The following is an 18,975-nucleotide window of genomic DNA, read 5'->3' on the forward strand; positions in this document are numbered from 1 at the left end:
TATGCAGTTACTAAACCTCTACATAAAAAAAAAAAAAAAAACCAACAACAATGACACATGAGGAAAAATAAAAGCTTACTCAAAATCAAAATTTGATTATTTCATCCTAAATTATTTTTGTGTTTCTTTCATCCTAAATTATTTTTGTGTTGTAGGTAAAATGTTGATAAAAGAAAGTAAAGAAAATATACTAATATATCTATGAAGAGTTATATGTTTTATAGATTTTAGTGAGAGATAAAAACATTTAAAATAAATGAAAAATGATTTTATTTTACATAACTTAAACATATATTCATTCTTCATTTAATTTAAATTTTCTTTCACTTGTAAAACAATTCCTTACATGTTGAACTGTTAAAAAATATTTCAACTAAACAAAATTGACATTGTTTTAAGTTAAATTGAATTGTTCAAAAAAAACCACAATGTTAGTTTAGTTTTTAAAAACTTGCTTATATATAGGAATGTTTGAACCCTAATTTATGAAATTGGAAAATATACTTAGAAATAGAATATTTATTGGTAATAATTCAAACAACTTTGAGCACTTTAATTTAGTTCATTTAATTATATTTTCAACTTATTACAATAGAAGAAATTTTTACTCATAATAACACTATCACCTTCTCTATTTTTCATGTAATAATTTTCTAATTAAAAGTATATATTACATAGAAATGAACATATATAATATCTTTATCGCAAAAATTTTCAATTTAAATATCAATCATTATTTAAATAATTGTTTTATTTAATATATTGTTAGCGTGACTAAATTATTTCACAAACCATCACATTCATTTTAAAAAAGGGAGAATAAAAATAAATATTAAAAAGTAATAAAATAAAATCCTATACAAATAGGAAAAACATAATAATTTTTAAATTTTCAAAAACATAACAGTATTTTAGACTGAAAAGAATTTTCTCATACGAAAGATGAAATTAAAGTTTGTGAATTCAATTTCTCTATCTCCTTAATTATGTAATTTTGTAGTAAGGATAAAAATAGAGACAATTAAGAATGAACACACATTCTTTCATTCCATTAATAAAAACAAACCGTTTTTATTGTTTCAATAAAAATTAAAAAGAATTAATTATTAATTAATAGAACAAATTAATTACAACAATGATTGTACATAAATTAATATAATGAGTTTATATTTGTATCGTAGATTTAATCTTCAACTCATAAAAATCAAAATCTTAACATATGGATGCATTTTTATGGTGATAAATTATATCTGCACTTAGCCACAAACACTGGTGATAAATTATAGAAATATTATAATAATTAGAACGTCGCAACTTGAAAAAGAAAGGTGACTTAAAAAGAAAAAAAGCTAGAAGTGTTGCTGAACTCTCAATTCTAACTTTTTCTTTTTCCTTTTTTGAATGTCCAACCTCATATTTATTAATTGAAAAAAAAAATATTAAAAATAGACTGTATTCTCACAACAATATATAAAAAAATAAAAAAAATCAGAAACCAGTGTTTGTAATGAATTTCCTATTTTCTAAAAAAATATTAATTCCTTTAAGAGCTTTTACACTTTTGTTAAACTCAATTAATAATAAAAGATTTACCTGCTCTAAAGTAATTAGAAGGTCTTTTCTAGTACCCTATTATTAATTTTAATTTTAATTTTACTATAACCATAATTTTTAATCATTAATGTTTTATTCAATAATTATAATTTTAAAATAAAGTGGTGCATCCCTCTTTTAGACGACCCAAATCCAATAATAAAATCAGATCTTTTTTTTTTGCTTCCTTTTTCTTATCTGCCAGCCCGAAACAGCGAAAATAGGGTAATGAAAAGGGCATTTGCGTAATTTCAAGGTGGTTGCGGCCATTTATATAGGCACATAGCTCCGTGGAATCAACGCAGCCAAGAAAAGAAAATCTCAACCCATTTTCAGAGAGAAGCAAAGCACTGTGAGTTTGGTGAGAAAATCAGAAGCATGTCGTGGCAAACGTACGTCGACGACCACCTTCTCTGTGAGATCGAAGGTAACCACCTCACTCACGCCGCCATCCTCGGCCAAGACGGCAGCGTTTGGGCTAAGAGCGCCAGCTTCCCTCAGGTTTTGTTTCTTTCCATTTTTGTTCACTTTTTTCATCAATTCAATCGTTTCCTTCCGCGATTTATCCTTAATTTTTTCAAGGAGCCTCCTAGATTCGCGGATCTATCTTCACTCTTCATTCAATTGGAATGAGGATCGACATACAAAAGAGTTCACTTCACTTCGCTGCATGTTCTCCGATTATTGGAAGTTAACCGATTATTTGCTTGTTAATTCTGATTATGTACTTTTCAGCTACAATTATACCTTAATTCTGAAATAATTTTATTTTTGGATTTGATGTGAGTGATTTGCTATTCATTAGACAAATCGGATGGTTGAATATAATTGCTGGAGATCTGTTTCTGTTTTAGTTGATCTGTTTTTGTTTGTGATATTATAATAATGATGATGTATGGATGTTTGTTCATTTAGTTCAAACCGGAAGAAATAACTGGGATCATGAATGATTTTAATGAGCCTGGAACACTTGCTCCTACTGGATTGTACATTGGTGGCACTAAATATATGGTCATCCAAGGTGAACCCGGCTCTGTCATTCGAGGCAAGAAGGTAACCACTCTTTAGGATCTTTGCTTCATTTTGATTGTGCATAGGTTCATATATATTGTGATGATGATCCGGTTAATGTGATGAGGATGACAATGATGCAGTGAAGATATGCAAATTGTATGTTTTTACTGTGTAGATTGTTAGAGTTAGAATCAAGCAATATAGACTGTGGAGTGAATTCCAATCATATTATTGTCAAAACTATGATCTAGTTAAAAATTTGCAGTCTTTTATTTGGGTTGGTGTGATGTGAGTTGCGTATGGTGTACTGCAGTAATTTAGTCTGATTTTATACGCACGCACAATATCTAGTATCTGATTTTATAAGCACAATATGCAATATCTCTTTTCTAAAGCGTTTCACATTTTTGCAAGCCATCCATGTGTTTGTGAGTTGCTTATCAATCAAGTTATAATTTACAAGCAAATGCATATGTTCATATACACAAACCTTTAAGCAGCGTGGTTATTGTTTGCATCCTCTGAACAAGTAAATACTGTGTAGCAGTATTGTCTGATGTAATCGTTGCCTTTAATTTAAGGGTAATGAACATACATAAGTTGTATTTGTTGCACAGGTTAGTGCAGATATAGTTGTAATATGAGAGTTTAATTATGTATCCCGATTACCCAGGGTCCTGGTGGTGTTACTGTGAAGAAGACGAATCTGGCCTTGGTGATAGGCATTTATGATGAACCCATGACTCCAGGTCAATGCAACATGATAGTTGAAAGGCTTGGTGATTATCTCATTGAACAGGGTCTCTAATGCCCTTGTTATGATTGGTTATAGTGCATATTTCATTGGCTTCTGTACAAGTTTTTTGCATCGACCTCGACTGGAATGCTTTGATTGCAGTTTAATAATCTTGTGGGTGTCAAAAGTCAGGGGATCTGCGTGTAGTGAAGAAAGTGTTTTGATGCTTGAGAAATGATGACTATAATGTCCTATGCTTGTACTTTTTAGTGGGGTACCTGTATACATTACAGTGTTTTAAATTTTTAATGCTATGGTATAATGGTTGGCATATTTAACAAAACTTTCCAGATTCTTCTCTATCTCGCTCAAACCCTTTAGTATTTATACTTCCCTACTCCTTTCCCTCCAAATTATTTTCTTCGGTTAACTCATTTTTGTTTTGAGACATCTTTCAAATTTGCGACTAAATTTCGTCCAAAAGATAAAAAATGCTAAAAGATTTTTTTAATTAATTAATTCAAGATAATATATAAATAGAGAGAGAGAGAGAGAGAGAATGAAATGAAAATATATAAGAAAATGATATCTTTGACTTGAAATTAAGTTTTTAAATATATATATATATATATATATATAATGAAATAAAAATAAAAATTTAGATATTTGTATAACCGCCTCATCTTATATCTTGTATTTGGTTACCTAAAAATAAAAATAAAATTATAGAGTAAAATATAATAAAGTTAATAGTTTTGAGTATATAAATGTTACATTATTTTTATTTATTGTATTAAATGTGGTAGCTTAATTGGCATGAATTATAAACCAGTCGTAAAGTGCTAACATTCCCTATCCAAATCTGGTTTCAAGAGACGTTTTTCTTCTTCTGATTTTTTAGTTAAGGTAGGCGACTCTGATTTTTAAGATTTTTCATTGTCCGTCGTGGTCCTGTTTGATAGATGAGTTCATTAGGTAAAGGGCTAAACTTAAACTTCACCTTCCTCTTATTTAATTTATCAATACTTGTGAAGGACTGCATCTTGCACCTCTATACTTTCTCATCCCCATGTATTTCAAAAATATCATTATTTAATATTTTGAATTATCTAATCAAAAAATCTTTTATATTCTTTATTACGTAATTTACAAGTCTTTTATTATTAGTTTCCGGATTACATAATTCAAAAGTTTTTCTATAGATGAGATTAGCTTCCGGATTATGTTTGATTAGCTTTTGGATTATATAATTCGAAAGTCTTTTTTGATTGGGAATAAATTTCGAATTATGTAATCTGATAAAAGTATATTTTTTAAATGCAGTTTTCGGATTACATAATTCATAAGTTTATTTCAAATTTAAAAAAGACTTTTGGATTTCATAAATCCAAATAACACTTCTAGATCCAAAAACATCTTCTGAATTATATATTGGAATTAAGTTTCATCTCTCTCATTGAAATTGATGCCCGTATAAAAATCATTTATATCGATTCCTCGCTTATAAGAACAACTTAGAACGAAGCTCAGACGTTTAATAGCAATTAACATTTCAAGTCTATTCTTAGCACTCAAATATGTTAAGTATTGTTGTTTAGGTCCAAACCCTAAAAATACCTCCCGGTCAGATTTAAGATTCTCAATTTGTCACGGAAAATTAAAAGTAAAACAACAATACCAATAATCAATCAAGAACTGAATATTAATATATAAAATATCACCTCAATACATAAGAGTTTGAGCAGATTACTCCCAATCCCAAAGGGTAGAATTAGCCACGCATACTTCTATCACCTTCCATTCTCCCAATTGGGTTACAACTCACTCTATGGTGTTTTCCTCTCAATCTGGCACACTAAGGTTGAGCCTCTAGCCCTCTATTTATCCTAGTTTTCTAGGGTTAGGTTGTTTATTGTGTCGCGCTAATGGGCTAAATGATAAAACATAAAAAGGCCCAATCTTTCTTTCTTTCTTTTTTTCTTTCATTCTGGGACCTTCTATCTTTATCTTTTTGGCTCAAATCACTCATCTTTAATCCAAATCTCCAATCTTCCTCAGAAATCTGCAATTAACACCAAATTTGGGAATAAAATACTCTTATTCAAATAAAGATCATAAAAAATGTAAAAAGGTATAAATTCATAAATTAGGGATTATTTTATATGTAAATTAGCAATAAATCCTCATAAATGCCTATATTTTAATATGAAATATTACTAAAATTAGACACTTATGACTTTCTTCAAAGGCCTTCTACTTAAGTAGTGATCGTTATTAACAATACCTATTCTAAATTATTATTCACGTAGACTTCATTTCTTTTAGTATTTGGTTTCCAACAAAACTTAGTAATATGACCCCATTTATTACAATTATCACACTTCATATTTTTAACAAAACATGTTGAATATAAGCACACTTGTTATCTTCCCTTTACATAATTTTTGTTAACTTGGGCCTAATAATTTTATGTGAATGTGATATGTTCACTTAATATTTTTAAATATTATAATAAAATTTTGATACGCTTGCAAAATAAAAATATTATTTATACTAGAGTCTTCGTTATATCCAGGTCTTATAAGTATAACATAATAGTAAACTCTTTTATATATTTGACGTGCATGAATTAAACATATCATCTTTGTGAAGATTGGTATAAATATGGATGCAAAAAGTCAAACATCAAGACTTTGATATTGTTATTTATAGTTGAGATGCTCTTGATTAACAGTTTTGTTAGTTTTACCTGGTAAACATATAGGAAATTGTCAGAACTTCATAGTTTTCAATTTGTGGGAGAATAGTTAAAACCTTCTTGTTGTCATATGAAATAATTTTTATAATATTATACACATAAAATAAATAATATCTATGTAATACAGACACTGACATTCATAATTATAGTAGAAACACAAATATCATGATAGGTTCAACAAAATTTGTTATTTATTTTTATAATTATAATAAAAATTTATTTAATAAATTTAAATTTTTAGAAAATTAATATATTTTTTTTAAAAATTATATTACAATCGTATTAAAAATTTTAAAAATCTACTAAATAATTCGACATTTTACTTAATATTTTACTGATATTTATTCTACAAATATCATATAAATATTCATATCCATTTATATCTGAAAGACATACCATAGTATTCAATAAAGGTTACGGACACGGTGACATAATAAATCAAAAGATGTTTTTTTTGTGCAGAATAACAAAGTTTACTGTTCCTATATTTTCTGGAAGGCCTGAGAGTGAAAATAGGGTAATGAAAAGGGCGTAAGCGTAACTTCATGGTGATATTTAAAGGCATAGATTGATAGTTCCGTGATATCAACGCAGCAGCTGAGAAAGGGTAATCGAGAGAGAAAGAGAAAGAGAGGTACTTCAAAATTTCCCAAAAAATCTGAACCATGTCGTGGCAAACTTACGTCGACGACCACCTTCTCTGCGAAATTGAAGGTAACCACCTCACTCACGCCGCTATCATCGGCCACGACGGCAGCGTTTGGGCTCAGAGCTCCCAATTCCCTCAGGTTTTTGTTTCCATTTTCAGTTACTCTTTTCCCAATTCAATTCTTGATTCTTTACTCAACTCTCTAGATTCTCCGATCTCTACTCACTGCATAAATCAACCCAAGATTCCAGAAGGATCGTCTTGCTATACAGTTCAGATTTTGGGGCATGTTTGTCAATTTGCTAAACCTGGTCCGCAAAGGAAACCAATCCGAATTGATTTGGACTGCACCTTTGTAGTGTTGAACTGTTAAACTATGCTTTAATCTGATGTTGTCAATTTGATGCGTGCTTGCTTGATTGATTGATTATTTGAGTATGTGTCTGATGCTCTTATGAACTTTAGTGTTAACGGATCTGCTTTTGTTTTTGTTGATCTGTTGTTATTTGTGATTTAGTAACATGTGGATTTTTGTTCTTTTAGTTCAAAGCTGAGGAAATAACTGGGATCATGAATGACTTTAATGAGCCTGGAACACTCGCTCCTACTGGATTGTATATTGGTGGCACTAAATATATGGTCATCCAAGGTGAACCCGGCGCTGTCATTCGAGGCAAGAAGGTAAGCCACTCTTTATGATCTTTGCTTCATTTTGATTGCATAGGTTCATATCCAGTGTGATGATGATCTGGGTTATGTGATGGCAATGATGCAGTTTCTGTGAAGGTATTCATTTTCGTATGTTTTTACTGTGTAGATTGTTAGAGTTTGAATCAAGCAATATAGATTGTGGAGTGAATTCCAATCATATTATTGTCAAAATTATGATCTAGTTAAAATTTTACAGTCTTTTATTTGGGTTGGTGTTGAGGGTAACACGAGCATAAGTTGAGCTTGCATATGGTGTACTGGGGTAATTTCGTTATGCAACTGGATCGTGCATCTGATTTTATATCCACATTTCTAATATTTGATTCTATAAGCACAATATGTAATATCTGATTTTATAAGCACAATATCGAATATCTTTTCTAAAGCGTTTCACATTTTTGCAATCCATCCATGTGTTTGTGAATTGCTTATCAATCAAGTTATAATTTACAAGCAAATGCATATGTTCATAGACACCTTTAAGCAGCGTGGTTACTGTTTGCATCCTCTGAACAAGTAAATACTTTGTACCAGTATTGTCTGATGTAATCGTTGCCTTTAATTTAATGAACATACATAAGTTGTATTTGTTGCACATGTTAGTGCAGATATAGTTGTAATATGAGAGTTTAATTATCTATCCCCATTACCCCAGGGTCCTGGTGGTGCTACTGTCAAGAAGACGAATCTGGCCTTGGTCATAGGCATTTATGATGAACCCATGACTCCAGGTCAATGCAACATGATAGTTGAAAGGCTTGGTGATTATCTCATTGAACAGGGTCTCTAATCCCCTCTTAATGACTTGTCATAGTGCATATTTCATTGGCTTCTGTACAAGTTTTTGCTTCGACCTCTACTGGAATGCTTTGATTGCAGTGTAATAATATTGTTGGGTATCAAAAGTCAGGGCATGTGCGTGTTGAGAAGAAAAAGTGTTTTGGTGCTTAAGAAATGATGTCTATTATTCTGTATCGTTGTACCTTTTTAGTGGGGTACCTATATACATTACACTGGTTTTAAATTTTATTGTTATGGTATAATGGTTCTCACATTTATCAGAAGTTGGCAGATTCTATCTATCTGGCAGATATTCTTCCTTCACATTTATACCACCTTCGTACTCCTAGCTCCCTTTATTTATTTTGATCGTAAATATTTTTTTAGTCATATAAAATCCCGTTTAGGACGAGTTTGAGTTTTATGGATCAAAATTTTTAACATAGAAAATTGTGTTTATGGTACCGCCAGTTTTTGTTAAATTTTATTTTGGTTTCTATGTTTTCAAATTTGATGAATTAGTTTCTAAACTTTTATAAATATAAATTGAATCTTTTTATATTTAAAATTAATATTTATCATCACAAAATTGAAAAAGGTCAAATTTATATATTTTTTTAAAATTTGAGAATTAATTTATCAGTTTGAAAATATAGGAAGGTAAGAAACTGATAAAAAAAAGCATATATATATATATATATATATATCACAAAACATATTTTTCTCTTTTTAAAAATCACAACTAATTTTAGTCTTTAGTTTCGGATTAAACTATTTTTTTATCACATTAAAGTTATATTGTACTGTGGTGTTGATGACAATCATAGTGGTAGAGGCAAATAATAGCACGGTGATGATGGTAATAAACGTGGTGACGATGACAATGTAAGAGACTGTCGTTAAAAGTAAAAGGTGTTTTTAAAAAGAAAAATTAAATTTATAGCTTTTTCTTAATTTTGAAATTAAATAAATATATTTCAATATATATATACTATTTCTTTTTTTTACTTGGTAAATTGAAACTTGGTCATCCGTCACCTGCAACTGCTTCAACTGGGTGAATACTAGAAATTAATTAGAGAAATGAAGGAAACGTAAAGAAAACCAGGTTTTGGTTGGTTAACAGAATGAAGTATATATAATCCTTAGTTGAGACCATTCATTGCATCTTTCACCTTTCTCACATCCTTCCATTAACTTACCTCCTTCTGCCAAGGTACAAAACAACACACCAAAACTTCAAAACAATGGAATAAGTAATTTGGTAACAACTTGAGCAGGAAATAGATTTTGAATTTAAAATTATTTTCAATTTCATTATTGGAATTTAGTAATCTAATACAACAAATCAAATTAGTCCATACGTGCCCTTGTGATGCTCCATGAGATAGCTTCTGCGTTTTCTTTAATCTTTGACATGATTTTAACAATGAATGTGCGTGTAAAAGCATAACCAAACACACTTGTTAATTTCCTTAGCCTAGTCTGCACATAATTTGAATTTGCTTCTGTAACAGGTTGGACCAAAAAAGGGGATCATCGCATGAAAATAATAACAATAAATTGGTCATCAACAATCTACTTATTCTATTCTACTAAGATCTGACGACGGTGGATTAGCAATTTTATAACGTGATTCATACAAAATAGAACTTAAATATGATGTAATAAAATAAAAAGTTCATTAATTAATGTGAGAAATATATATATATATATATATATATATATTATATTACCTAATAAAAATATAATTTGATGGAGATTGAAAAATAATAAAAATAGGATTTTATCTCTACAAATGAGGTTGTTTTACTGTTGTTCATCAATAAAAGATGTGACAAGAACAAAATTGTTAAGAGACAGATTGAAAAAAAAAATTTAAAAAAACTGCTCACATAGGATTTTCATAGATTAAGATAAATGTCTATCTCTATTATAATGAATGTATGAAATGTGAAAATCATAGTTTTTAAGATCCTTACGGTGATGATATACATTATTGTAATAAACTCATCACTCTTACGGATTTGAAAAAGAAGCAATTATCCCCAGATATTCATACCTTAATTTGTTTTCACCTAATTATATATATATTATGATTAGTAGATGTGGGATGTCAAAGTGAAGTGATACTGGTTGCTCATCCAAAAAAGAAAATGGAAGGAGGATGACTTGCTGGGTGTTCCAAGCAAGTTTTTATGAAATAGGCAGTTCTGTTAAATGGGTTTTCACCAGATAAAGGTGAAACCATGATTTGTTATTTTGACTTCAACGATTGTGCCATGTGATGACTCAGTTTTAGATGTAGGGTGAGTGATTGAGAATGCAGGGAAGTGGACTATGCCCTTGATTTAGGCACAAAAAAAGTATTTATATAACTTTTATTATTGGTCGGTTTACTGCAATGCAACTTAGTGTATGTTTTTCTGTGCCAACATGAAAAACAATCATGTTTTGTAGATATCTCACCTCAAATTTGCATTAGGTGTTAAGTATGTTTAGTTGGCTCAACCTAAGTTGAACCAATAACAATTATGTATATAATGTTATATAATAAACATCTAGTCATGAACTAGAATAAACTTACAAAAATTAAGTAAAATCTTAAATTTTAACAAATGATGATATTTGTGTTGCATCATCAATATCCTCATCATTTTGTATTTGATCTATTTGAAGTGAAAGCAAATAAGATCATTAAAAACAGTAAAACAGTATTCCTCTGGAAGCTTAAACTTCCTTGTTCTGATTTACCCGCTTGGTGGCTTTAGTATCACTCATATAAGAACTACCATATATTATCCCCAAGACTCTGCATAATCTTAAGAACTACCATATATTATCCCCAAGACTCTGCATAATCTTAAGAACAATTAAGTTATAGCCTTGGAAACTTACAATATGACTCGATATAATCTTTCCAAGCTGTTTTTTTATCACTTGTTGTCACACAAAACTGGTACCAAAGACTTTTGGCTTTGGCCTATCACTGCTCTAATGCAGTGAAGAAAAAACAATTCTTATATAACAACAACGGAGTTTACACTTTTTCTGATGCATATCATTACAAAGCGTACGAACGCTTTCCACTACTATTACTTCCCCATGCATGTCTAATGCAGCATACATCTAAAACAAAGCAAAATCGTGCTGCACTTTCAACAATCAAGCTTGTCAGTACCGTTGAATATGCATCAGGGCGGAGAGACAAGTCACAAGAAGAATAGCAAAAACTGATGATGTCAAATTTGCGTTCTGTGAAGAGGATGAAGTGGAAGAAGACATCGCTGTTGTATTACTTGTCACAGTTTTATTACTTCTGCAAAAGCACAATGGAAGAAAAACCCAAATGTCATATGATCCTAAATTGAATTTGTATAATTTAAGGTCAAAATTAAAGGAATAACCAAATATCATGTCCTATATTGAACTTACCCAGCTCTCATGTAGATGCAGTTGTCATAGCCTGCAGAATTGACATTAGCTAATCAGTGACAGAAAACAATCTACCATAACACTTTGGTATGAAACAAACAATTTAGTAAAACCAACTTTAGGAAACATTCATAATAACTATGAGGGCAGCCAGTTTAACAGATATCAAACAACTTCCACATGATATAGAACAGATGTCCCTCCACAGATTAATACTTTCTTCCGCTAAAGTGGGATTGCATTTTTACTAGCTTTCTCCAAATCATATGTAGCATATGTAAGCAGTAGTTTATGGGAAAAACAGCACCTGACAAAAACTAAAGATAAGTGCAGTATCAGAAGCAGGTTGTAATGAACGTACTTGGATCCTTGTCAACTTTTACACCTGTGCCTCCAAAACTGCATGCAACATCAGAAGCTCCGTTTTGCTGATAATAGCTATTAAACGCAAAAGATGCATGTGAAGCTAGGTTATCTGGCTCAAAACAAGGCTGGCTAGGTTGTATTGCTGTACAATCCACGTTGCCAGGACCACATGCCCAATCTATTGCATTCTGCAAGTCAATTTGTGAGGCCTTAGTTGAAGCAATGCACCATGTGGTTCCATTGGACTTGGTTATATTTGCCTGGGTGGTCATATCCACCGCACCCCGTCCGGTGAAATCTAGGCTATACACACTTGTCTGGTCGGGATAAAACAATCCCCAGTTCCTCTCAGATTCTAAACCAGGCTTCCTATTTTCATTGAACAATGAGAAAACATAAACATCTAGCTCCTCTCCAGGCTTTGCAGGAGTACCAGTGTTGTTGATAACATGCCTTATCAGATTAGTATTGTAGGTTTGCGCATTATCAGGAGTTGCAGCTGTCTCCTTAGGTGAGCCTTTGGAAGGCCAACCTGTCTCAGTGACCATGACCTTAATCGTTCTGAAGTTTAAGGCCATCAGTGCAAAGTAAATAGCATCAATCTGGGCATCAAACATGTTTGTATACAACAACCCAGTGTTTGGATCAATCACCTCAGAGGATGCATCAAAAAGGGCATAGTCTAAAGGCACTTTATTCCGGGAATCACGGTAAGCATAATAAGGATATATATCAATCATAAAAGGTGACTGATTCTCAGCGAGAAATTCTAGCATTGGCTTTAGGAAATGTGCATGACTGCTATTGAAAGCCCCTGCAGAAGGTGGGAAAGATCGGGACAAAACCCCAAGGGAATGGGTGCTGGAAACTTTTATCTTTTTGTGCAGCCCAAGTTTCTTGAGTGCTGTAAGCACATTGGTCATGGCAGGCACAACTAATGAAGAGGTATTATCAGGACTCTCAGTGACTTCGGCACCAACAGTTATGTACGTGATCTTAGTGGCAGGATAGTAAGGAAGGACACTGTTTTTCAGCCATCTGTCTGTATTAGACTGGAACTGAGACAAAGACAACAAATCTGAATTCGGAACCCCGATCATAAGCTCAACCCCAGTGTTTGCAAAGGCTTTCAGAACCTGTATATTAGAATCATAAATCCTCACATATTTGATTTTATGAAGTTGAACCAACTGTGCCACCTTATCAGGTGTAGGAAGGTCATCAGCGCTTCTTCCATAGCAGACTCCAATAAAACTCCCAGAGCAACAATCTGACACAGAACATTTCATAACATTAAAGTAAATAAAATTATGCAGTACAAAGATGACATGACTTGTTCATTGAGAGTGAAAAATGCTAGCTCTGCTAGCTGTACCTGCAAGTCTAAACATTCAATGTTAAGTTCTTTCATCCCACAGACACAATGCAAAATGCAGTAAGGTTAATATGGCAAAACATGCCATCTTGGCCAAAATATTTGGGTTCAATTTGAGCCTCCAAAGTAAGCATGAGCCTAATAAAAGCAAGATTTTTAGCTGGGCTTTCAAAGGTTAAACCAATCAAATATAAAACCATAACTGGATGAGGCTAAGAAAACCCAAATTTACCAGCTCTAACTATGGTAAGGTGTCACACAAACAAAAGTATGATGTAACAAATGGTCTCCAAAACATGAGGTGTAACACAAATTGAGAAGAACCACATACCCACTTGAAAGGGTAGGGCTAGGAAGAGCTAAATAAGAACACATCTCTTTAATTACAAGCATTTTTTCATCCCCCAAAACCCCTCCTCAGTACAATGGTTTATAAAGAGCTAACTGGTGCATAAATCTAGTTTCTATTAGCACCATCCGTTCAAGTTTCAGACAGGGAATCATAGAGTGAGTCATTAATTATTTATTTACTTATTTATTCACGTGTAAAAAAGGAAAGAAAAAACAGAAACACCGACATTGTTAGAAGCAAAGTAGGAAAAGGAAAGGACGAAGAGAAGGAAGATACGAACCGAGAAGCAAGAGGAAAAGCGAAGCCGCAAAGATGAGGGTGAAGCGAGTGGCCATTGGTGTGAGGAACAGAGAGAGTGAAGTGGAAGAAGAAGGTGTTGATGTTGTTTGAGGTTATTGTGTTGTGAAGAGTGAAGAGTGAAGTGAATGTTGGGAAAGTGGTTTTGTTACCTAACGTTCCAATGCTGAGAAAGTAACGGCTATTGTCTCTCTTTCTCTGTTTCTCTGTGTCTGTCTGGAGATTGGAGCTCGAGAGTGCCGAAGAGGACATCATCTTTTGTCTACTAATGCATTTTTTTTTAAATAAATCCTAAAAAATAAAAATGCACACAGAAAATAATGTTTTTAGAACAGTGGTGATGTGTTGTTTCCAGCAAAGAACACTGTTCTCTCAAAAAACAAAAAAGATTACTAATCATAAGTTTTCTCATGTTTCATTAATATTAAATATTTCCAACATTTCTCCATTGATAACAACTCAAAATTATTGTGTTTCTTCTTCTATTTATTACCCTTTTATAACTAGTGTAAAAAGATTAAAACACTTGTGCTTAGACGATTATTATAGTATAATAGTTTATATGTATATTACATTTTACTTTTCTCCACTCACTTAATTATAAACTGTAATGTAATTTTAATGTAAAACATAATATTATTTTGAATTTTAATATAAAGATGAATTAATACAAATTTAAATATTAAAGTACATTAAAAATTTCGGTAGAGAGCGTTGAAAATATTTATATATATAAAGTGATTGTGTGTGCGCGAGAGTGATTAATTTAATGAAGAAAACAAATAAAAGTTGTTGTGTTAACCTTTTTCAATTACTTTATACATTAAATTTCAAAGTATGATACTATTAAATTACTTATTTTTTAAAATCTTAATAAAATTGATGTGATAAAAAATTATAAAATTGATACGATACAATATTTATAAAATCTTAAATAAATAATTTGGTGGTTCTAAAATTCAAATTAAATGTTTTGGTTTACTTTTGATTGCTGTAGGTTTTTGAATTAAATGAATTTAAATTTGTCATATTATGTTGTATTCATAAAATGATATTGGAATATAAAATATATGGAAATTGCTATCTTGCTTTATTTAATCATAATTATTGGAAATGTAGTATAGTAAAAAAAATAGAAAGTAGTGAGCATTTGTTAAACATTATTTGAAATAATAAATGAATAAAAATAATTTAGAATGCAGAAGTATTCTTAAAAAAATAAGTAATGTGTTGAATTTAATTTTGAAGTGACAGGGAATTTATTGTGTGACTGCAACATATCAAAAACCCAATACAAAGGTGTCAGAGAAAAAGCAGCGTTCCTCAGTTTTATTATTCAATTCAGTTTATATATCCTTCTCTGTTCCGCTATTTCGCATGTTTTTTCCTTCTTTTCTCCAATCAATTAAATAGTTTTCATAAGTCAATTTTAATCACCAAATAATCAAATTTCTGCTTATGCCCTGTTTGCCTCAAGGTGGCCATTTTTATGAGAAAAAAATAAATAAATGTATTTATTGTTTGTATAAGTTAATTGTTAGTATTTTAAGTGTTAGTTTATCTTTAGTAACAATATGTCTTTAATAACAGTATATAAAAAAATCGAGTCGAAGACAAAGAACAAATAATTTTAAATTCTGATTTCTTAAAAGTAATTTTTTTTTTATATAAAAGTTTTCATGTTAGATATCACTATCCAACTTGACATCTCAGTTAGCCTGACACTTCAAATAACAACAATCATCTGCGATTTTTTAAATAAAATTTAAAAGTAATAAAATTATTTTAGAATTTAAACTCTTTTTGTAAATTCTTACTCAAACAACATATTTTATCATGAAATATTTTAAATGATCTTTGAAAATGAATTATAATCTTAAATTTTTCAACACAAACAACTATGAAGCTCATAAAATAAATATTATTTATTTATATTAAAAATTAATGTTAAAAACTGAAAATAGTTATCTGAAATTTTAGATGAATGGAAATTAAGGAAAAATATCTCATGAAAATCAAAATCAAAATTCACGAACTAAAATTAGTAATTCCAAATTTTATAAAATAATGGATTTTTTTTTTTGAAAGAATGAAAATACAATTTCACTAATTTTACATAGTTAAAATATATTTAAGAATTTTTTTAAAAAGTATTTAAGCATAATTTTTGTTTTTATTTTCAGTTATCAGTCTTTATAATAAAAAGACCGGTGATAATAGTTATCATAAGCTCATAACATTATAATATTACTCTCTCTTTTTTCCAATAGTAACTATAGTTTTAAATTTTCAAAAATATTTTAAATTCACTAGAATTATCCCTTTTCAATGAATCGTTGATTTTTTTTTTTTACTTTTTAAATTAATTATTTTCTTCATTTCAATACAAAAAGATGTATTTTATCCCGTGGAAGTAGTTGTGCAGAAACTTTGTCCAGTGTTTTACAATGATTAGAGATTTTAATAACCATGGCATAGAGTCTAATAGGATGATGTGGTCATTAATTACAATTTTAAGCAATGATTAGAGACGGATCAGTCAAAAATCAAAATCATTCTCCTATCCCATGCCACTGTTGTTAGACTAAGCATAACTCTATTATCCATTAATCAATTTTAAAGCTACAATTTTCTAATATATATGTTGTGGTGTCCACACACCACAAAAAATTCATTAAATAACAATTAAAATTAAATATAAATAATAATAATTTATTATATTAATTAAATTAGATATATTATAAAGATTAAAAAAATATTTATTATTTAAAATAGTTTCTTATTAATAAAAATTTATTGTGGTTTTTATTTTCTTTGTCGATGTTTATGTTGGTGGAAAAAGAATAATGGTGTATTCGGAATAGTTGATTTGGCATTATTTACTTTGGTAGATGATGTTCATCACTGTGAAAAAAACTCAATTATGTCATACCCTTTTTCAAACAAAGGACAAAAGTCGTATTTATTTATGGACCATGCCCTACATCTAGAATTTGACCTATTTTCATCATTTTTGTTCTTTTCGTTCCTCACTTTTCATGTCGTGCGTTTCGGCACTACAGCTACAAGATAAGAGATAGAGAAAACTTGCATAAAGCGTTTTTTATGTAACTGTTAAGCATATTCTACCCGCACATTATAAGCATAATACATGTACTACAAATTCCTGTTCAATTTTTATCATACAAAAAATCCTGTCCAATTACAAGGACATCAGATAAATATAATGTAATTTTTTTTCATCATATTAAATAAGATTTAGACAAATTTATCCAATTTCTAAATAAATAAATAAGACAACAAATTAAAATGATTTTTTTAAAAAAATAAATTATTTGTAGTTCTTCATTAAGCGCATTAATAAAAAAAGTAACAAAGTTGAAAAAATACAAAAGGGCGCTGCAATTGTTGCCGGCAAGGTTTCCACCGACGTGGTTGACTTGTTGCTCCAACGAGACGTTAACGTTGATCAATGAGATTGCTAGGGCAGCACCATTACTTCCTTCCTCTTCCTCTTTTGTTATTCATCTTGCACGTTCATTCTTAATCCATATAAATTAAGAAATTTTATAATATATAAATAAATGAAAATCTAATCTTATAAATTGATTTGATGAAGTTGAGGTAGACTTAAAGTATAATCTTATATGGTATCAAAACCATTCATCAAACTATATTTTAGCGAGAGTTTGTTATACTTATCAGAACACCAACTATTAGGTTACAATCTCGACGTGAAGAGGTTGGTTGGAAATCAACATCGACTAAAAATTAAAACATTTCGTAATATATAAGTGTGTGTAAATCTTATTTTATAAATTGATTTTACGAAGTTGACTTAAGAATACAATTCTTGTACTCATTGTAAATATTTTTTTAGAATTTAATTGATATACTTTCTCGCTGGAAATATTACGTTATTATAAAACTGAAACATAAATAACATGAAAAAAAAAATAAACTGATCGATTTGTACCTTTCATATAACATTTATGTGATTTATATTATTAATAAAAAATTATAAAATAATTTTTAAATTGATATCTAAATTAGTCATTAAGGTATTAGATACTAATGTTTTATATTCTAAATTAATTTTTGAATGATAATAAAGACTAATTTAAAATGTAAGGTAGTAAGTAGTTAAAAACGTGGTAACTAATGGTTAGATATTAATTTAGAAACTATTTTATAAATTTTTATTAATAATTAAAACTATTTTACACATCAATAATAACTAATTATTTTAATATTTAAAATTAATTTTTATTTAATTTTCTTGTAATGAAATTTTAACATTCTTATATTAAACAAATATAATAACAAAATTTCACAATTGAAAGAACTCACCAAACACATGTTGTTTCAACCAAATTTTCTATACAATTTTTAGACAAAAATTTGTGGAGCCATACCTTAATAAATTTGATTTAAATTAGTCAAAAGAATATCACATAGAGCACGAGAAACTTATTTGAACAAAAAAAAATGTAAAAATCATGTTTTTCTTGCCTTGGAAGAGTCGTGCATCACATCTTGGAAACTAAATATATTTCTGCCTACAAAAACAAGACAGCTATAACATTTTTAGAAACAATAAATGAAATAAAAAAAATTATTTTTTTATGTTTATTAGTAGTATTGTACCGTTTGATCACAATCGGGTCGGAACCCGATCGTGTGGATCGGGTTTGACGATCTAATGGGTCGGACCCAATAGATGTAAGTGGGTCAAATTTGACCGTTAATCAAGTTACATGGTTTATTTTTCTTTTGCGATCAGTGGAATAAGAATCCATGAGGCGAATGTTAATGTGTGAGAGGGGTGATGAAGGAAGAATAATGAAGGTTGATGATTGGTTAGATGGAGATGAAAGCAGTGGATTAAAATGGTGATAATGTAATGAAT

The 18,975-nt window shown here is 30.0% G+C and overlaps 3 protein-coding genes across 3 annotated transcripts; 2 read left to right on the top strand and 1 right to left on the bottom strand.

Annotated features, from left to right (window-relative positions):
* The first annotated feature begins 1,958 nt into the window (after positions 1–1,958).
* Positions 1,959–3,686, top strand: LOC137812826 (profilin-1). The gene is made up of 3 exons (XM_068615048.2): positions 1,959–2,094; positions 2,509–2,646; positions 3,281–3,686. Exons 1-3 carry the CDS (start codon positions 1,972–1,974, stop codon positions 3,413–3,415), a joined length of 396 nt encoding a protein of 131 aa, XP_068471149.1. The 5' UTR covers positions 1,959–1,971; the 3' UTR covers positions 3,416–3,686.
* Positions 3,687–6,739: 3,053 nt separating this feature from the next.
* On the top strand, positions 6,740–8,543 carry LOC137812828 (profilin-1). Its single transcript, XM_068615050.2, has 3 exons — positions 6,740–6,889; positions 7,294–7,431; positions 8,117–8,543. The coding sequence occupies exons 1-3, from the start codon at positions 6,767–6,769 to the stop codon at positions 8,249–8,251; spliced, it is 396 nt and encodes a 131-aa protein (XP_068471151.1). The 5' UTR covers positions 6,740–6,766; the 3' UTR covers positions 8,252–8,543.
* A 2,701-nt stretch (positions 8,544–11,244) lies between these two features.
* LOC137812827 (glucan endo-1,3-beta-glucosidase 13) lies at positions 11,245–14,460 on the bottom strand. Its single transcript, XM_068615049.2, has 4 exons — positions 14,050–14,460; positions 12,038–13,312; positions 11,677–11,707; positions 11,245–11,560 (listed from the first exon to the last, which is right to left on the bottom strand). The coding sequence occupies exons 1-4, from the start codon at positions 14,102–14,104 to the stop codon at positions 11,416–11,418; spliced, it is 1,506 nt and encodes a 501-aa protein (XP_068471150.1). The 5' UTR covers positions 14,105–14,460; the 3' UTR covers positions 11,245–11,415.
* Positions 14,461–18,975: the final 4,515 nt, after the last annotated feature.

Source organism: Phaseolus vulgaris, chromosome 2 (genome assembly GCF_051622355.1).
Source record: "Phaseolus vulgaris cultivar YP4 chromosome 2, ASM5162235v1, whole genome shotgun sequence".
In the NCBI taxonomy this organism is placed as follows: Eukaryota; Viridiplantae; Streptophyta; class Magnoliopsida; order Fabales; family Fabaceae; genus Phaseolus; species Phaseolus vulgaris.